Below are 21,774 nucleotides of genomic sequence, written 5' to 3'. Positions count from 1 at the left end.
GAAAAATGTAAAACGTTATTGTAGGTTTTTCACCTGTTTTTGTAACTTGTAGGCATTAGGTTCTGATGCAATCACCATAAAAGTAAGTAGCCGTTGTAATTCTTCTCTAATGTTGGGCAGTAACAATCTTAGGTATAGTTGTGTTGCTTCAACTGCTTCTGTTCTTTTCTCATTTTCTGTTACATGGGTTACCAAGAAAACAAAGCAAGGGCCAAAAAATTAAATGGAGACTATAGTACTTAGGCCATCAATTAAAATGCTGTGATGCTGTATTTGGTTTGCAGATTCTTTTTTATTTCGAAATTTTTTATTATGAAATATTTCAAACACGCAGGAAACTATCTATACAATATATCAAAAATACCTGTGTAATTATAGCCAGCATTGTTGAACAGTAATTTGTTTCTAACATGAAATTATATGGCCACCTACATAGCTAAAAGAGTGACATGTTATGTCATTCAATTTTATTTTGCTCAAAGGTTGCCAAACTAATACATCAGAAATTAACATTTCCAGATAATTCAGTTCTCTAATTCTGTGCTATACTAAAAATGTTTCTTACAATGTTCCTGTGATATAATTACCTTAGATCTAATTCCTATACCATAGTATCCTATACCATAGTATTACTTTTGACATTTGGCAAGCAAAAGCAGTGAAGTCAAAAAAGACTCCATGAAGTTTTGACATCAAAGAAGAAACATATTAAAATGTAAAACTCACATACTACATAAAATTTTCTGCAACGTGTATCTTTAAAAATGTATTAGTATGCAAAAAAACCCACTAAAGTTTAAACATCTTATCTTACCTAAAAGTTCAATAATTCCTGAATGAATATCAAAATACTCATCAGTTAATAAGCAATCTCTTTGTTGATTATAGTATTTTACTATGACATCAAAAAGTAACTTCTTCTGTATATTCAATCTTGCTTCTTCATTTCTGTTTTGTACTGCTTACTAACTGTAACTATGAACTGGTCAGGAAAATATTCCAAGCATTCAATTGCTGTGTTAAGCCAGTTATCAACCCTGGAGGCAAAAAACAAAGTAAAATAAATCAATGATTAACATTTCCATTTAACTACCTAAAAATATTGTTTGATAAAACATATAAAATCTAGCTTATAATTTACCAAATCTAAAGAGGAAACTATTTTTTGAGAGAATCCTTTCAATAATTTTTGCTGGATGACTGAGGGAGTAAGAGGGAATAGCTTTTTTCCTCACCAAATACCACCATACCTTTCTGTACCTTTCCTTTCAAGGAATTAAAATATTTGAGGGCCACTTTTTCATTATGTGTTTCTAATTTTGTTGGATTCTGTTCAGAGGAGTTCATCTGTACTGTTCCATTCCATTGGTGGTTCCTCTCCCTTTTCCTGCTCTGATCATTAGGTGCATATGGTTCTATTGTTATTTGAAAATAAGATACTTAATACTCCCCCATGACGATGCACTTTTTATCCCCCCACAAACTGTCTTCCCTTTTTTATCTCCCGACCCCAACAAGATAAGAAATTTAGGATCCTTTCACTCCTCCCTCCCTTCAGTGATGCCTCTAATTCCCTCTCCTCATCTGCCACCTTCCCAATCCCAGGATTTGCTGAGATAGGTTAGTATTTATTATAACTTCCCTTTATACAATGTCCCTTCTTTTTTGACATCTTATTTAGCACTTATATTTTGTACATTCTCACACAGTCTTACCATATCATCTTGGAATGTGTGTGTGTGTGTGTGTGTGTGTATGAGCGTGTGTGAGCATTTGTGTTTGTATGCATGCACATGTGTGGGGACAAAACTGGGGAGAAGAGAAAACAGTGAGATTGCACAGACCGAAGTTCACTGCCTACCAATATTTTCTTTCCTCTTCATCTGTCTCTATCTTGGGGTTCTGGTTATTTCTTTGTAATCTGATTAAAGTCTTTCCTCAAATATTTTCCTAGGATGGGATTCCTGTGTGATATACTCTATGAATTCTTGATAATCCTCAAATATCTTTCCTTCTTCCCTCCTCTTCCCTTTCCCCTTCCTTTTCATTCCCGCTCCTCCCCCATCACAGGCGAATGGAATATATTACCTAATAGGTGTGACTCATTACCTTCTAGCTCCCGGTGTTGCAGATGAAAGAACGAATGACAGTCAGACTGCATTTCTCTGGCAGATAAGCTACCCTTTCTGCCTGGAAGCTCACAAAGGCTGACTGGCTGCCTTTCCTACAGAGGCATCTAAAGAAATCCCGTTTCTTTGCTGTTGTACCTATACTCTCCCTGACTCAGGGGCTGGGGAGGACTCAACATTTTGTGGGCTCTTTCTTGGTCTATTGTGAATTAGGAGCAAACACGTCATGTGCAAAAAGGAACATGGTTGACTATCTAAGTGGTGTGAATGAAACATGTTGCTTGCCATATCAGTAAACAAAGAATGTGCCTCCCTGAGCTTGAAGTCCTCAGAAAGTCCACCAAATAAAATATAATTCTCAACTTTTAGTTGTGCTTTTTTTTTTTTGTTTTTTTGTTTGTTTGTTTGTTTGTTTTCACTAGACAGGGTTCATAGATGTCTAATCACCAAGCTCTTCTTAGGATCTAAGCTTCCTGGTTTCCAGGTATAGAGTCTATTATGTTTTTCTCTCATCTGGCCATGTGGGAGAAAGCATTATATCAGTTTTCTCTGCTGGAATCCCAACAGTACCTAAGGTCTTACACCTGTGGTTCCTAGCAGCTGGTTTATCGGGAGTGACAGATATCCTGGAGTTGGGAGTGAAAGAGAAGGGAGCCTCATTCGGGTTATAGGGTTCCCCAAACATCTTCCCCACAAGTGAGGGTGATTTTATGACAGGGCTTATTTCATTGTGAACTGTAGTGTTTTGTTTCATGAATGTCTCCCCTACTAGACTGTGGATTGTTTTAGGACAAGGATAAATAAATCAGTAGGAACCATGTTTGTATACAGTTATAAAATGGAAATAATAGAATTTTGGGAAAACACGCAGGGCCAGTGCAGGGAAAAAATGACTGACAAATCATGACTGAATTCATATAAATGAAATCACTCTGATTTCCAGTGATCTTCTCACAGGTCAGAACCAGTAACTTTCTAGTTTAGATTAAATGAGAATTCACACTGATTAATTTCTAAATCAAAGACAGTGGCTGCTTACACATGTGTTCTGTCTTAAAATATCAATGGCAAAATACGTGAAAGTACTTTTTAGTTACAAATTGACAATAAAAATGGTCACTTACTCAGGTAGACATAAGCTTGGAATAACCTCTCTGTCCAGGCAAGTATTTGAGATAACGAGATCTTCCTTTTTACTTAATTGAAGATTTTGTGTTTTAGCTGGAGTTTCCAAAATATTTTCCAAGAATGGAAGGTGAATCAGTTGAAGAATACGTAACAATGTTTGTTGTTTCCAAACATCTTCCACAGCTTAGAAAGAAAAATAATGTAACTACCAGACTAATAAATAATATATACACATCCAATCAGCATTATAAAACTCTTCCATTTCTTATGATACGAAAGAAAAGCTACCTTAATATAACACAGTGGATTAATTTAATGCTAGGATAATTTAAATTTGCAAAATTACTATTTTTCTTTTCAAGACTGACTTGAATGGACATCAGGATTATGAGCCATATTGATTTTACTTTCTGGTTATATTGATTATAAAGTGATAGTGTCTAGCTTTTTAAGTTGATCAGTAGGTTAACTCCAAATATAAAAAGCATATAAATTTTGCATATCTGAAAGGACATGAGATCACTAATTATAATTTTATTCAAAGCAGTAGAGCTAATTGTAGTTAAATTGTTTTTAAATTAAAATACAGTATAAGGTTAATTTATTAAATTGGGTTCCTGGTCATTCATGTTAAGGGTTAATAGTTTTACATTATCCTAATTGTCAGATCATCATTAATATTTTACTTCTCTTTTAAATGAAATAAAATTATAAAAGCAACAGGTATAGTAAATCTCTTGCAGAGCTCCCAAACCAGTAGCCTATGTATTAAATTTGGAACATAGCCAGGATTTGTTTGGCTATAAAGTATTTTGAATAGAATTAACTTGTATAAAAATGGGAGATTTCATATAAAATTCTGGGTTTCAAGATTCTTTAAAAAAAAAAAAAATAAGATCCTATAACACTGGGCTTTAATGTCTGACCAAAGTCAGCTGATATAATTTAGTGGTTACCCCACTTGCATTGGCATGTCATTCCCAGCTCACCACAAACCCTACCATTTGCCATTATATCCCAAACAGTGAAGTTGAATGTCAGCTACCATCTTCATGGTACTGTCATATTGGTTTTGCTACAGCAGAAATTAATTTCCCTATAGTTATATCTTGGCATTAAGTGGGAAAAGGAAAAACAGTTGAGAGGGCCATATATTTCAAGCAAAACAACGGTATATATTTTCCCCACATGTTTGAAAATGAAGTGTTCACTGGCATTCTGATCTGCCTGGCTCATTAAGGCATCTGAGTTTGCTACTTCTGATTTATTGGCCAAAAATAAATCAAATTAACAATCTTTTAGTGAAGACCTGAGATCAATCAGTCCACATTTGCCAATAACAACCTTTGGGCAGGGCACTGAACCAGGTGCTAGAAAAAGATATCTAAAAAATAGTGGACCTTCAGCAGCCACAGCCTATGTAAAGAGGCAAGGATAGCCAAACATGAAATGGATGAAGGCAAATTTTATCAAGTCACCAAAAAGTAAGAATAGATATATTATGAAAAAATCCAAAAGTAGAAAATAGACTGTTCTGCAGTAGTATCAAGACAGAACATTCATTTACTCAACAAATATTTATTGTGACCTATTTTGTACTAGGCACTGTTCTAGATACCAGGGATACAGTGGTAAGCAAAACAGGCAAAAATCCTTGCCTGAATGGAGCTTATATTCTACTGCGGAGAGGGAGGCACGCAATAAACAAACAGACAAAAAATGAAATATGTAGTGTGTCAGTGGTTAAGTTCTACAGACAGAAATTAAGCAGAAAAGGAGAGAAGTGCTAGGCAAGTAGTGTTGCAATTTTAAATATGATGTGTGGAAACTATCATTGAGAAGATAATATTTGAGCAAAGAGCTGAAGAAGAGGGAGCAGAGAAATGTGCATGTCTAGAACATACTACTCAAGTGCAGAGTTGATAAACAGAATAGCTAGCTCTGTGAGGAAATTAGACGCAGGAGGGATACTATGGCAACACATACACTCACCACGATCATCTTTATGGAGCACTTCATATGCAAATACCACTGTGCTGAGTGAAGGGGATATAAGGGGAATACTCTGCATTTGGGCAGCATATAACCCATCATTTAGGATAGCCTGCACACACACGTGTGCATGCATGTGCATGATGCACATATATATATACACATGAGTATTATATGTATAGATGTATAAACAAAAAGAAAATATTTGTAAAATGAGGAGGCTGTATGTGAGCCATTCATTCACTGTCACCTACCAATAGCAAGGCACTGGGCCATTCAATGGGTATCCAACAGTGAATAAGACAAGGACTATCCCTATCTAAGTACCTCACACTCTAGTGGGAAATAAAGACAAGTAAACAGGCAATTTCATTAAGCATGTAAATGTTTTGGTGGAAGGAGTACAGTGCGTTCAGTAGGATTCAAACTTGGTTTCAGCTGAGGAAACCTTTGTACAAATGTATTCTTCTGGAAGTCATGTAAAACAGCTTAACAGCGAAATTGTTCTATTCGATGTCGGCATTCCCCTGAGACCTACTGTAGCAAGGTGAAGGAGAAGTTCTGAGCCTTTAGAACCCCTAACATATCTATTAACAACACACACATATGTTAAAAATATGTCATTATATTATCAGTAAGAAACAACTGTAAAAAATAAATCTCCAAAAAGGTGGTTCACCTTAACTCTTCTGGTCACATAAATGCAAATTTGCAAGAAGCCTGCAATTCTGTGACTGCATTGCTTCACCACTGCTGACACAATTTTCAACTCAATTCAAGTGAAGTAGGTTTCTCTTATTTGGGAAATAAGATATGGCATTTTTCACAAAAAGAGGTACTCCGTACTTTTATTAGTTGGCTAAAATTTATATAGGAGTGTTGCCGCCTATATACCTTTCACTAGTCATATTTTTCCAAATAGATAATGGCTTAAATTTTCTTCTTGGCCAGCTAATTTAATTTTAGAAAACCAGATAGTATCTATATTGTTTTATTCCTCATTTTATATCTGTTAATAAGTCTGATGGGGTTATTTTTGTGCTTGAGGATCACAGAAGAGTAAGATTTCAGTGGGTAACAACAAGACAAAAACTCCATTCATGCCTGATTTGTTAAGAGTTCAGAGAAACTTCCAAATGCACTTCTCCAAAAAGTTTTGGTATGAAAAGGTAACTTCCAAAAAACTGAGCTCTTTTTATGTATTAAACACAGGAGCATCTAGTCAACTTTTTTCTCTTTTGCAAGCCTTCTTACAAAACAAAAAACAAAAGCCCCACCCTAGTAGATTTAAGAATTTTGAACATAAAGAGATTTCTTATTAGTAACTTATTAAAGACCACAGCTCTCAAAACTATGTTTTCTTAGAAAGAACAACTAAAGTAGTTTTTGTGTTTCTCTGTTCTGAAGGCTGATATATTCAGTTGTAACAAAGAGCAAACGTATCAACTATACATACTTCACTTGTACCTATTTTACAATTTACAATACCTTGTTGCCACAATAATGATAAAACACTATAAGAGTATGGAAATGTAGATCTGAATCCTGATGCTATTATTTAACTGTAGATACTGGCAAATCATCTAACTTCTCTGAGTGACAGTTTCCTTGTATATAAAATAAACAGTCTAAACTAAACTAAATTCAAAATAAAGTAGTGGTTCCCAGATTTGGCTGATTTTTGTTTTAACATAAAATCTCCTTTTTAAAAAAAATAAAACAATAGTTATTGGTTTGTGGCTTAATGTTTAAAATCTTTGGCTAAACACAAGTCTTAAGTCTTCAGATATTCCTCCTTTTTCCACCTAACATTTTTTTCTTAAATATGTTACACATAAAAGAGTACATAAAAATCTCTGTATCAATTAAAGTGTTTGGGAGATAGATGCAAGGAAGGGAAGAGGCCTAAAACCCTATTTTTCTGTGTAGAAAATTAACAGATGTCCCTAAAACTGAAAAAGCATGAAGTAGCAATATAAACATGCCATTTAGAGACATGAGATACATTTACAACATACATCAGTTACAGTATACATGAATGGTAAGTGGTTGTCTCTGGTGAGAGAAGAAGGGAAGTGAACTGCTATTTCTTGGTAACAAAACCTGTAGGACTATTTAAATGTTTTATATTATGTGTTTGTATAACAAAGATAAAAATAAAAACGTCCAAAAATGTACATAAGAGTGCCAGCTTTCCCTCTCTACTGTGTCTTACTTACTTATCCTTCTGAGTCTCAGTTTCCCCAGCTATAAAATGCAAGTTCTACTCCTCACTTTACAGGCATACTGTTAGATTATAGACAATGAATATAAAATACATAACAAATTGCTTAACAAAGAGAAAGGCCCAGTAAATGAAAATTACATGTATGAGCATTGTTACTGATAAACTACACCCATCTTTGGTTAGAAATTTCTAGAAGTACCCAGTATCCTCATGGGAAAATGATGGAACAATTGTTTTTTTTTTCTCTTCATTTATAATAGATAAAACTGTACTTCTGTTGGCTCCTCCTCTTCATATTCCTCTAAATATTAATCTTCCTCAGAGTTTTCTTCTTGTCCCTCTTCTCACACTACAACCTTTCTTTGAGCACCTTGCATTTTCCCTATCACATTTATTTTAGTTATTGTTGGTAACTCTGGCTCCTCCAGTGTGCAGATCATGCTTGTTTTGCTTCTGCCATGGTTTGATCACATGCAGTAAAGGATGTAACCACTAGTGAATTGTGCAATCTAATTGCCCTGGGTATGCCCCTTCTTTCCACTGTTAAGTGTCATTATAAGGATAAAACCACAAGTAGATGAAGTAAATAGTAAAGAGAATTAGAGCAACAGGTAGCCTAGTTAGTTTGTTCTGAAAGGCAAAGGTCAGGGAGATGTTTGGGAGGGACTTACACAGTGGACAAAGGATACACTCATAAGAAGATGTTCTTGAATTATAAATAAGGACTGGTAGTGAGTCTGCACGTTTTTTCCTGATAGTATGGACTATAGCACCTCCAGTTAATCTGATCATGGTCACTAAAAAATTAACTAAATGTTATTGGATCTACGCTGCCTCACTTGTCTCATCTGATGTAATCACTATGTACAGAGGAGTAGAGTCAGTACATCAAATACACGACTTTCATATCTGAAAAGTCAGTTGTTAGAAACAGTAAAAAAATCAGTGACTGCCAGGGGGTGGGGGGAAGAGAAAGATGAATAGGTGAAACAGAGGATTTTCAGGGCAGTGAAATCATCCTGTATGATACTATAATAGTATAATGGTGGATACAATCATTATACATTTGTCAAAACTCACATAATATACATCACCAAGAGTGAACACTAATGAAAATCATGGGCTTTGGTGCTAATGATGTATCAATGTAGGTGCATGAATTGTAACAAATGTACCACTCCAGTACACTATGTTGTTACTGGGGGAGGCTGTGTATGTGTGGGTGCAGGCAGTGCATGGGAACTCTCTGTACTGTCTGCTCAATTTTTCTATGAACCTAACACTGTTCTTAAAAAATGAAGTCTATTTTAAAAAGTCAGTTCTTCCTTAAAAAGTTCCAAAAAAAAAAAGAAAGAAAACTGAAATTACCTTCTTTTGAAAGTGGGAGAACAGGTTTGCCAGCTGTGTTGTTTGGAGGTAAAGCCAGATTCCCATTCATTGTATCAATAAGTTCCTCAATTCTTTCCTCACCAATCTCCAATGCTAGAGGATTTGAAATCATTTCATCTTCTGGTCTGATAAGAAATAATGCATGAAATTTTCCATTATATACAGGACTAAAATTTCAAATATACATTTTAGTTTACTTATTAAAATGTATTTATACATTTCTTATTACCAAAAAGGATGTCAGGTAGCTTACACTAAAAAAAAAAAAAAAAAAAAAAAAGTAGTAAATTTTAGATAACAGAATATCACTAGAAGAAGATAGGTTTGTAAATAAAGAGAAAAAAGTATATGTTAATTCTAAGATTGCCATGGTTACTATGATACAATAGAAAATTTTTGCTCTAAGTTTCCAGGCAGCCTTGGTTTTATCTACGTTGGCTTAGTAATTTTTCAAAATTAGGGAACATACAATTTATCAGAGGAGATAAAGTTTTTCTTGGTACAAATTCTGACCTGTTTATGTGATCATGTCCTCCGTAACAGCTTTAGAGCAAATGCAGAAATAGATTAATTTTTACATGGCTATTTCTTTTACTGATTACTGAAAAAAACTGAAAGCATAATGTTCAAGTTAAGCTCAATGAAGACCATTCTGCCAGCATCTAAACACAAAATATTACAGTATCTTGATTAACACTAACCTTAAAGATTCCTGTGCTTTTATTTCATCAGTTGACCCACTCTCAGAATCCTTTTTCCTTTTGCAAAAAACATTAGATGTCTTATTGCCTAGAAAGTAGAGACTATTATTTGAATCCTCAAATTCCAATTCCTTTTCATTTTTGAATAGCTTCATTCCTACAGGTTCAAATATTTTATGGCTCATTAGAACTTGGCAAAGCTGAACTCCTTTAAGACGAGAGATATCATTACTACTTAGGTACATATTTTGCATAAGATGACTTAATACTACATCAACAGCATCAGAACCAGTAAAACAGTCTTTGTATGTTCGTACATGATGCCTCCTTCTTTTTATTTCCACTTGAGTCTGAAGGGAGTGAATAATACCATCCCATAGCTGAATAGCTTGAAAAGGACCAGAGTATCCTGAAAAAAAATTGAACACATATTTTTAACAAATTTCAGGTATACATATAAATATGTAAGTTTTTCAGTTCTGACAACCTTATGCTTTTTTTGTGACATATTTGCTGCCAGTGCCTTTAAGTTTCTTTTCCTTTCATCTTATGTAAACCATGTTTACTAAGATTGCACCACATTCATTTGCCAATTAAATTAGAGTAAACCTGGGAACTTGCCTTACTGATATGATATATATTATTATGTGAATTTATACACTCTTAATATTACATGATTAATGACTAGCTATGCTTAATCTTGAAGAATATTATTTTAGGACACACTTAAAAGGAATGCACACAGACACTGGAGTCTTGATTATTACAGAGCTGTGTCTTCACTAGACTCTTTACTCTTTCTTTTCTTTTGCCCCTTTGACCAACGACAAGTTTTGCATTAAAAAATCTATGGCAAGAAGCTGAAAAAAACCTACTCAATTTATCTGCCAGCCGTTCTTGTTGGAAAAGAAAGTTTTTGAGGAATAATGAAAATCTGAAAATAAAAAAAAAAATGTGTGTATAACCTGGGGAATAGTTAAATAAATTATGGCACAGCCTTACAGAATATTAAGTAGCCATTAGGAAGAATGAAGTTTATAGCATGGAAGGATTTCATTAGTAGTAAAAACAAAAAAACAATGAGTTGGACAGAACAATTTGTATACTATCATCCTAGTTATGTAAAAATGAATTCCCAACCTTCACACAAATATATGTAAATAGAAAGAAAGGTCTGGAAGGATAAACTTCAAACTAACCTTTGGAAAACAGATGTAATGAAAGAGGATGTTCACTTTTTAGTCTATTTCAATTTTTTGCAATGTACATATATAATTTTTTTCAATTAACTGGATACAATACAATTTTTTATTGAGATACAGTTCACATACTGAAAAATTCACCCTTTCGAAGTGTACAATTCAGTGGTTTTTAAGTACATTTGCAAAGCTGTGTAACCATCTTTATTATCTAACTCCAAACCATTTTATCACTTCAAAAAGAAACTCATACAGTTAGCAGTCACTCCACATTCTGGTGGACCCCAGTACATTTTTAATAAAAAAAATTATAATAATGGTAAGGGAATAAGTTGAAGCATCTAGAACGTTGTTTCTAGATTTTTGTTGTTAGAATTCAAGAATTTAACAATTCTTCATTTGACTATGGATAACTGGAAACAGGATGGCCAGTTTTACATGCTAGTTTTATGTTTATGACAAAAGGGCAGGAATAAAAAGCCCATCACCTTCAAATGCTTTCTGTAACAGAAGGGGTCTGTCTATCCTTGAACTGTTAGTCCGAGACACGGTGGACACTGCACAGAAAGGAGTGAAGAATGGAGGGTGAGAAGTGGAAAAGGGGAGGGATTGAGGAGGGGTGAATGAGGGTAGGTAGGGGCAGGGTTAGGGTAGGGTAGGGTAGGGTGGATAAGACTAGGAGTCTGTGAACGGTGGAGACAAGGATTATTTTCCATGGACGATTTGCCTCTCTAAGTGTCACTGACAAATACGCTGGGTTAAAGAAATAGTCCTCGTGATCAAGGAACTTGCCATCTAGTACTATTAATCCCTTGTTGTTCTAAGTGTAGCCTTCTGACCAGCAGTATTGGCATCATCTGGGAACTTTATTACAAGCGCAGAATATCAGACCCTACTGTTGAATCCAAACAGCGTTTTAACAAAGTTCCCAAACGGTCTGTGTTTATATTAAAGTTTGAGAAGCACTGCTTTCCTGGTCTCCCGAAGAGCAGCTCCTGAAAATGCCCAGTGGCGGTTCTCAGCCCAGGACTGAAAGGACAGGTGGGCCCGTAAAGGGGGGGTTCCAGAGGCCTGAGGCACAAGTCCAAACTGCTCCTCTCATCCGTCCTCCTCTTGAGTACACATTTGATTAAAATGTATAGGCTACCTGTCCTCCTTTTCCGGCAGAAGACACCTCTAGAGCTCACGAAACTCGGCCCGCTCCTCCCTGGGCCCGGAAGCTCGCTCTGGCTGTCGAGGGTACGGAACCGCGGAGTCAAAAGAACCGCCATTAACTCGCCCTCGAGGCTCCTCCTCCGGCTTGTAATCCCGCCCCCACCTGCCTCTCGGGAGGCGGAGGCCAAGGAAGTCCCGGTCCCGCCCCTTCCGAACCAGCCGGAAGTGACGTCATGCACCGGCCGGCTGGCCTTTCGGTCTTCTTTCCCCTCCCTTACTCTTCTTCCCCGGTCCCTCCCCTCCCCTCCCCCTTCCCTCCTCCGGTTCCAGCCTTTGAGGCCGCGCGAGTGTGGGAGGACATGGAGTAAGCAGGCGGCAGCGGCCAGGTGCCGAGGCTGAGCAGGAGCACCCAGGAGGCGTTTAGGGGGGCGGGGGAAACAAGCCCCAGCACCGCCCCTCCCGGGAGGAGAAGGAGAAGAGGTGAGTGACCGTCCCCGAGCACCAAGCGACCGCCTTCACCGGCCGCGCTCGCGGCTGGGCTCCCCAGGCCAGCGAGGAAGGAATGTGGAAGAACCCGCGCCCGGGTAGGCCTCCTAAGGTCCCCGGGGCTAGTGACTGTTGGCTGGCGACGGGCCTGCCGGCTGCAGGCCGTGCCGGCGGGGCCGTGGGCGCCCGCGCGGGGCCGATCTGGGGGAGCCGCGAGCTCCCGGGAGCGAATCTGGGAGGCCTGAGTCTGCTGAAGAGGCCTTGAAGCGGCGGGAGACCCGGGGCTGGAGCCATCTGCTAGAGGGAGAGCCCCCTGCTTCTGCTGGGGAGCTCGGGTTTCCGTGGTGGAGATCTTGGTCCCGTTTTGGGAAACTGGACACTGCTCCGGGACTGGGTGAGACACATCCCTTCAGTGTTGAGGTCCTCCTGATTACCTGGGTTACCAACTGGGGCCCTACCGCCCGGCGTCCTTTACTGACGGTAGCTTTAGTTCTGGAATGGAAGATTTTTGTTTGTGAGGTGGGTGGGGCAGGTGTTTTGTTAAATAACCCGCTCCGAAACTCCTGCACTCTTGGTTTTCTAAGCGGGGAAGGGTGGAGGAGGGTTTAGATCGATGAAGCTTGCGAAGACTTGGGATCCGATTGAATATATACTTATGGTCAGTAATTAAGGGGACTGGTGTTTTCAAGTCAGCTCCTATGACAGTCTTCCTGAGACTCCAGGCTCAAGCGACTTAAAAGTGCTATGTCAGTAGTGACGAACAATTGTAAGTTGCAAGCTAGTTTTTTGTAGATCCAAGTCAGGAATCATTTGTATGACTTTTTTTTTTAAAATCGGGTTCCGTGAGTAAGAAGTTTTCTAAGTCATATTCGCAAGCCTCTCCATTCTGGAAAGTTAATATAGTTCAAGGTAAATGCTCCAAACCAGCCTGTCACTGTAAATACCCAGTCATGTTCTTGTAATGACTTACAAGCCAGGTACTTGAAGCTTCTTTCTGAACTTTGCAGGCCTTTTTTGGCTTCTTGTCTTATTTTTTGGTTTAAATATTAATTTTTTAAAAGTTTGAAAATAATTTGTCAGCCGAGTTTATAAATAGAATTCTTGAGACACTATGAAACTGTAGTCATAAAAGACACATTTAGTGGACTGTGTAAAGGAAAGGAACCTAAAGGAAGATAAAGATCTTCATTCTGTTCAGATCCACTGTACACATGTGCAGAAACCTATTTTGTCTCTAAGATCCATAAACACCCAATAAAATAAAATTCCAGTGCTTGCATACACTGGAATATTTCTGTAAAAATCAACCCCATAATTGGAGACTACTCATACTCGCATGTTTGAAATTCATGACTTACCCACCAAGAAAAATGGGACCTCTTACCATGTTTAACTCAAGCCACTAACTTAATCATCCATCTTTTTCTATAGGAGTAAAGTTTGATAACATCCTGTTTCTCATGCCTCATATCAGTCTCCTTTGATTTTGCCTCTCTGAATATCTCTGGAGTCTGTATTCCTCATCTTCACACTAGTACTCTAGTTCCAGCCACCATCATTTCTCATCTGAAGTACTTTTGGTCTCCTGAGGGTCTACATGCATTTACTGTGGCTACCTCTAGTTTTCTACACCAGACTGAGTGATTTTTTTCAAAATACTGATGTAATCACATTATCTCCATGTTTGAAAACCTTCACTATTTTTAAGAGAAACTAAAATCCTTAAACATTAAAAAAAAATCCTTAAAATCCTAAAACAGGCTATTCGGACCCCTCTTAACTGCCTTTTCCATCTTATCTCCACAATGCCTTCTGGCATACCACTTCCCCCCCCCCATCACTCTGTTCTCTGTTTCAAGTTCATGGCTTTTGGTTATGATGCTTCCTTTGCCTGGAAATGCTCTTCCTTTCTTTTTCATCCAGCTAATGCCTACTCATCATTCAACTCACTTCAGGGAAGACTTTCCTGATTAGGATAGATTCCCCTCATTATATGTACTCATGACACCACTGCAGAATTGCCATACTTAATACGTAATAAATTAGTGAGCTGTTCCTCATCTTCTGATACTGTGTAAGTTTTAATAAATGTTTGTTAAAGGGATGGATTCACTGAATATTTACTAAGTATGCTAGGAATTGTACTGTTTTCTGTGCATCTTCATCTTTAATCCTCACAACAGTCACTTGAGGTATGGGTGGCAGTTCCCCCTTTTTAAAGATTAGAAATTGTATTAGGGAGGCTAGTTGGTGGTCATAGTGCTAGTATTAGAACTATCATTTGAACCCAGGTTGCGTTGCCAGTGAAGATTGTGTTCTTACTCATGTAATTCTCATACTGTGCATCAGAATCACCCGGGGAGCTGCTCAGATTGCAAATGTCCTGACAAATTTATAGATTCTGATACCAAAGGTTTGAGACAGTACATAGGCATCTGTATGTTTTAACAAGTTACCCAGTCATTTGGATGTTATTAGATGTATTTAGGTCTTCATCAGAGTTTGAAAATCATTAGCTTGGTGTTTGAAAACCATTGTCTTAGGCGACACTTTAGTGTTTTATGAATATCAGTTTTCACACATTGTCCTACACTGTTTCAGATTTTATATGTTCTTAAATCAAGGAAGAACTGTAGACCTGAGGAAGTGACCTTAGCGATCATTTAGTCTAATTTCCACTCAGTTATTCCTTTCCCCCTTCTTTGGCTGGAGGAACTGAATAGTAAGACACTGCCACCCAAGTGCTGCTGCTACTTTTTTTAAAAAGTACAATAATTTCCAAGTATCTGACTGACTTCCTGTAGTAAAAACTATGAAGTACATGGCCTAGACGTACCTTCAAAAAAGTTACATGTACTCTCTCATCAAATTTTACGTATTGTTCAAATTACTAATTTGCTATTTAAGCATATATTGCCTTATAATCTACCATTCTGCTTTTTAAATCTTACTGTATACAAATTTAATGATGGAAACAATGTTTTACTTCTTGTTTCTCCTACTGCATCTAGTTTGGTGCTTTTGAACTCTTAGGTACACAGTAATCTGTTGAATGGGTTTTTTTATGTTTGTTTCTTAAATCAGTTTGTCCCCTGTAAGTAGTCTGTTCTAGCTCAACTGATAATTAGATACTTTCCTTAGTTACAAGGAGAATGATTGTATTCAAGTGGTACAATCTTTGTTTTCTCGGTAAGATTAAACATGACTTCTATATAGGCCAAAAAATGTTTTTAATTTTTGAAAACTGTATCTTTTTAGAACTTCCAGTAATCTCTGAGTCTTCCTACAAGAAAAAAAAATGTGTTTTGAAAGTGTATCTCAGGACCATCTTAGACATAAACAAATAACCACCACATACAGGTGTTCAGGTATAAATTTTTTTTTACCAAATTGTATGAAGCATCTTGTCAAAATTATTTGTCATGTTAATGTAACTCTTATTTGAAGTTACAAAATTTTATTTTATAAGTGTTTAACTATATAAACGACTATATAAGTGGTATTTTAAAATTTTTAGGCATTTACTTAGAAATCTCAGACCCTTGTGCCTCTTTAAGGAATAAAGCAAACTATTTTGAGTTCATTTGTATTTTTTTGTGTTATTGTTTTTTTATAATCAATGTGTATTAGTCTATACTTATTGAAAGTCTAGTCTCTGTTAGGTGCCATGAGATTAACAGTTAGTTACTAAATGTAATTTCACTATCAGATGTAATTAAAGTAACCTTTTTATTTGCATTACAGTATTCCCAACAAAAATGCAAGCTAATTCTATTTACTGTTCAAATTAGTAATCAAATTACTAATAAAAGAATATTTTATTCTCTGGGAAGTAAGGAAAAAAGGGACTCTTTTTGCAGTTTTGTTACTTGAAAGTCCAGGAAGTTAGTATAAATACAATTTTACATACTATATTCCTGCTATATCTAGAGTTTATGAGTAGGCAGAACTGAAAGAATTGCCAGTTCTTTTCAGGTGCCTGCCATCAGGTGCTGTTAACACTCAACCCACCGTCTGCCGGGTACCTGTAAAATCTAGTATTACAACCGATTCATCTACTGGTTCTACTAAAAGCCAAATGATGGCTGAATCAGATGGTAGAGAGATATAATCTTGAGATCTTACTGAAGCTGCCTCAAGTTTTATTTTGGCAGGGATTTAGGAGGGGAAGATGATTGAATTTCAAGTGAATTCTACTAAATGGTGTACAAGGGCCAAACACAAGAGTAAACATTTCTATCATTTATGATTTTGTCTTAGAAAAATAAGACTTGTTTCTTTATTAATCAAGTGAAAATTTGAAAAGTTATTTTAGGAAAATATAGTTGGACTCTAGGATTCTTACATGTCAAAAGGCTATTGCTAATAATTCAAAATCTCATTTAAGTTTGGGTCTTATTTTACAAACTTTTTCATTTCATTCTCTCCTTAGCCTTTCAGTTATTCTCGTGATTATAGTTACTCCTCTTGGGTCTCTTTGGGTAACCGTTTTCAGGCCAACAGTCTTAACTACTATACTGCTTATAAACTCATGGTGCCCACATTTTTATCTTCAATCAAGACATTTCCCCCTGAGTTTTTGGCTTGCGTATCTAAACCTACTAGCTGTATACTCATATTAATGTCATTCAGGCATCGCAAATTCAACATGTCCAAAATTGAGTTCTTCTTCTCACAAAACAGTTGTCTCCTGTAAGTCCTGCCTTGGTAAGAAGTGGCTTCACCGACCGCCGAGAGTCTAAACTTGGAAACTTGATTGGGATTCCTAGTTTTGTCCTTTTCCATTATCTGACTGATCACTAAGTTCTCTTAGTTCTAACTCGTTTTCTAAATTTTTCCTTTCTTCTCCTTCCTTTCGGCTGTTTCCTTAATTCAGCAACCTCTCCCTCCTTTAGAATTTGTATAAATTTGATATATAATACACTAAAATATATAATGAAGTTTAATATGTTATTATAAAATAAATATGCATGTAACTGGCACTTTTAGAACACCTTCTCCTACCATCCCTTTCCTATCTTCCCTGTCCGTATTTCTAAGTGTCCTTTCCTTTGTTTTTTTTTTTTTTTTTTGCCTGTATACATTCTAAATTATGTATATATAAAATTTCTGAAGTACATGTTGACATTCTCTTCAGTCTTTCATATTCCCTACTTTCTACCCCTAGTATTGCTTTCACTTTGCATGATGCAGTGATTGATTGTTTTTTTCATGCCTGAAACCCATCTGTGGCTTATCATAGCTTGATTTCTTGCTACTTAATGCCCTTGGTAGTCTGGCTTTTCTAAGTTTCCTTTGCCATACTTCCTTCTTTTTCTCTAGCTTTTATCTGAGCTGCATTTTTCTTTTTTTCTCCTGCACCCTTCCCATTCTCTATCCATCTACTTCACTCCTGCTCACCTTTAAAGACATCTCTAGCATTGCTGTTTTGGGGAATCTTTCTTCTGTTGGTTCTTCTTTTTGTTCCTATAACACTCTGTGCATTTATATTCTGTAGCATTTTATCACTGTAGAATAATGCTGTTTGGTTTACTTCTCTGTCTCTTGCTCCTTTGATGGTAAGCTATTTGTATGGCTTATTTTTCCTTTACTTCTTTCTTCCCCAGTTTCTTAGGTGGTATCAGGTACATAGTGGGTACTCAGTAAATATTAAATAATTCACTGGACAATTTCCATGTCTGTTGTGTACACCAGTGTTGACTCTGTTTGGAATTGGATAGGCATCTCGAATGTAAATATATCCTTTGTTTTTATAATGAACTATTTATAGTTTTTAAATCAAATCATACATAGTCTTCCTCCCCTCCATGTCTTCGCACATAGTAACCCTTCTTTCTGGAAGCTCCCTCCCCTTTGTCCTAGCTGAAAAACACTTTATTTTTGAGCCCATCTTCATGTTCTCATAGCATGGTACATTCATACCTCTAGTTAATTGCTACAAATCTTTGCAGATCTGAGTCTGCTACTGGACTGAGCCCCTAAAAAGCAGAAATATTTCCATTTACGTCTATATTCCCATTGTATAACAAGTGCATGGCAGGTAATATATAGCTACTCAGGCAGAGTTAGAGGAATGGAAATATATGTTTTAAATAGGGTTTTTGTGTTTCTTCCACCTCTCCATCAGAATCAGCAGCAGATGTTCATAGAGAGCAACTTGGCATAGCAATAAATGTTTTCATAATGCCAATAGCAACATTTTCTAACTGCTTACAGAAATGCAGCATTAAATTAAAAAAGGAAATGAATTTCTATTTCTATTTACAGACAGTTCAAAACTTTGATAGAAGAAAGTAGGTTATTCTTACATAAATACAGTTAACTGAGAAAATAGGATATAAACTAGTGCTACCTTAGTCTAGTGGCCTTCCAAATATTTTTGTTTGTGTATTCTCTTAGTAATTTTATAATCTGCTGTACTCCTTTGTGTGTTTTGAGTTCATGGCTTTTGAATTTTTTTTTTGTCAAGAGTTTTTTGTTTGTTTCTTTGTTGTTTTTACAAAAGTTTATTCTTAAATGTGCAATAGGTTCCACTTCATTCTAGCTACAGGTGGCAACAGATGTTATTTTATGACAGGGAATCCAGATATTTAAACTGGAATGGTATTAAGGATCATCATTGCCTCAGGCACAAGGAAAAGCTTACTTTTTGCCAGGTTTCTTAATTCCACCTGTAGCCAGGGGATCTTTCCCCGTGGCCTTCGCTTTTAGCTCCTCAAGTTTCTTCTGCCCCTCTTTCTGCTTCTGCTTGAATGCCTTATCTTCCTCGTCCATCTCTTTGGCCTGCTTCTTGGGCTGCTTCAGGGGCTTCTAGCCAGCGTTATGGCCAGAAATGGCGCCTGCCACCCCTTCCCCAGACCCTGCCACCGGAAGTGTCTCAAGAGTTTGATAGTTGTAAAGTATCTAATTTCTAAGTTGTTGTATATTGTGATTATGATTTACTTTCATCAAAACCTTGAAATTTTTGCTTCTTAATTGAAATAAGCTTGTTCCTATACATCCCTGTAACAACCATCTTATTTCTTTTTTTTTACCTTAAAATTTGTATTTTTTTTTTCCTGGAGGTGCTTGGGATTGAACCCAAGACCTTGTGCATGCTAAGCACGTGCTCTATCACTGAGGTATACCCTCCCTGCAACCATCTTATTTCTTAATTTAGTTCTGTGACAGATAAAGCACGGGGTTTTGCTGTGAAAATCTGCCTTAGAAGAAATAAAGCACAACCCCCTTCAGAATTTCTTACCAAACTTCTTTTTGCTTTACTCTTAAAAGACTTTCAGGATTAGTGTATTCTTGAATTGCATTCTCCCTACCTCCCAAAGTCTTCTCATACCCAGGGAAATGCCCTATAATAGGACTGGGATGGCTGAGAAAAATACTTTTGTTTGGTCAAGTGGGAGAAAATTGTGAAGAAAGAGTTGGTTAAGGAAAATTTGCAGGACAGAGACTTGTTCTCAGGCAAATCAATTTTAGGAAAGCGTACACATGGCAGTTAAAGATTTGAAGAGTGACAGGGTTTTACACTTCCTTCTGTATCATAGACTGGTTCACGATCTAGTAAAGCCTGTGGACCTCTTCTCAAAGTAACATTTTAGACTCAGCTTGTCTATTTCTACAAAAGCCTTTGAGATTCTGATTGGATTGCATTGAGTCTATAGATTGATGGAGAAGATTGACATCTTAATATTGTTTTCCAAATCCTATACACAATCTTTCCAATTATTTAAGTCATCTTCAGTTTTTCTCAGAAAGTTTTGTTTTCATTGTACAAGTATTGTATATCTTGTTAAATTTATCCATAGGAATTTCATGTCCTTGAAATAGAATTTTTGAAATTTCAGTGTTTAATTATGTATTTCTAGTATATAAAAGTCTTTTTTTTAAAGTATTGTTTTTATAGTCTGCCATTATGCTAAACTCACATATTAGTTCTAGTAGCTTTTTTTGTGGATTTCTTCTTACTTTCTGTGTACATAATCATGTTACTGGGAATAAAGAATTTTACTTCTTCCTTCCCAATTTGAATACATTTTATTTTGTTCTCTTCATTGCTTTGGCTGGGACCTGCATTAGAATATTGAATAGAAGTGGTAAAAGTTGACATCCTTACTTTGATCCCAAACTTAAGGAGAAAGTGATCAATCTTTAAATTTTAAGTAGGTATTCAGAGATACCTTTTATCAGGTTGAGGAAGATCCTTTCTGTTCTTAGTTTGTTGAGAGTTTTTTTTATCATGAATGGGTATTGAGTTTTGTCAAAAAAAATTTTTTCTGTCTTTACTGAGATGATCATATATTTTCTCCATTATTCAGTTAATATAGTGAATGACATGGATTTGTTTTTTAGTGTTAAATCAACCTTGCATTCCTGAGATAAATCCCACTTGGTTGTCAGGTTGGATTTGTTATGTGCTAATATTTTGTTAAGGATTTTTATGTGTTGATGAGGTATATTGATATACAGTTTACCTATGTCATTATTTGGTGTTGGCATCAGGGCAGTAATGACTATATAACATGAAATGGAAAGTGTTCTATTGTATTCTGTTTTCTAGAAGAGCTAATATGGACCTGGTATTATTTCTTCCTTAAATGTTTGGTAGAATTCAGTAGTGAATCCATCTGAGCCTGGAGTTTTCTTTGTGGTAAATGTTGTAGTTTTGAATTGCATTTCTTTAATACAGGATTACTCTTTCTCTTCAGTTTTGGTAGTTTTGGCTTCCAGGGAAGTTTTTCACTTTATCCAAGTTGTAGAATTAATTGGCTGACACAAGATCATTCATAATATAATAACTGATTCATTTAGAATCTATAGGGTTTATGTAGGATTAGCATCTGTAGGATTTCCTCTATTTTTGATATTGGTCATTTGTGTTTTTAAAATTTTTCTTAATGTAGCTGGAGGTTTGTCTTTAATAAAAACATTGGCTTCATTAATTTTTCTTTTTCATTTCTCTCTTAAAAACAGTATTAAATTACATTAATTTCAGTCAGTTTCATCTATTTCTACCCTTTGTTTCCTTCTTTCTACCCTTATTTTGAGCTTGATTTTATCTTTTTCCCCTAGTGTCCCAAAGTGGAAGCTCAGTCCATTGATTTTGGAAATTTTTCCTATTACAAACATTTAATGCTATAAATTTCCAACTAGGCACTGCTTTACCTATGTACCACAGATTTTTTTATTTTTCTTCACTTTAAAATATTTTAAAATTTTCTCTAGGATTCCTTTTTTAGCCTTTGGGTTATTTAGAAGTGTTTAATTTAGAAGAATTTGCATCTTTCTAGGTATTCATCTATTACAGATTTCTAATTTCATTATGCTCAGTGAATGTATTTTATTTCAATAGTTTTAAATATGTTGAAACTTGT

The 21,774-nt window shown here is 36.1% G+C and overlaps 2 protein-coding genes across 6 annotated transcripts in view; one reads left to right on the top strand and one right to left on the bottom strand.

Moving 5' to 3' along the window:
* DEPDC4 (DEP domain containing 4) overlaps nt 1-19,180 on the bottom strand; it is a 32,091-nt gene extending 12,911 nt beyond the window's left edge. The window contains 10 exon segments of the mRNA XM_032493811.1: nt 34-176; nt 815-958; nt 961-1,037; nt 3,254-3,440; nt 8,845-8,990; nt 9,567-9,975; nt 11,913-12,433; nt 12,499-12,758; nt 12,841-12,985; nt 19,053-19,180. Of these exon segments, the coding sequence (XP_032349702.1) occupies nt 34-176; nt 815-958; nt 961-1,037; nt 3,254-3,440; nt 8,845-8,990; nt 9,567-9,975; nt 11,913-12,433; nt 12,499-12,758; nt 12,841-12,985; nt 19,053-19,180 (2,160 nt within the window).
* SCYL2 (SCY1 like pseudokinase 2) overlaps nt 12,163-21,774 on the top strand; it is a 55,788-nt gene continuing 46,176 nt past the window's right edge. The window contains exon 1 of one of the 5 annotated variants that reach the window (XM_032493553.1): nt 12,163-12,400. The gene's annotated coding sequence lies outside the window, so the exon portion shown is untranslated. Of the gene's footprint in view, nt 12,505-12,527; nt 12,801-21,774 lie in introns of those variants that run through there. The other 4 variants (XM_032493550.1, XM_032493554.1, XM_032493552.1 and 1 more) reach the window with 4 other exon arrangements.

The sequence above is a fragment of the Camelus ferus genome, chromosome 12 (assembly GCF_009834535.1).
Source record: "Camelus ferus isolate YT-003-E chromosome 12, BCGSAC_Cfer_1.0, whole genome shotgun sequence".
Lineage (NCBI taxonomy): Eukaryota > Metazoa > Chordata > Mammalia > Artiodactyla > Camelidae > Camelus > Camelus ferus.
This window is presented reverse-complemented; position numbering and strand designations above follow the sequence as displayed.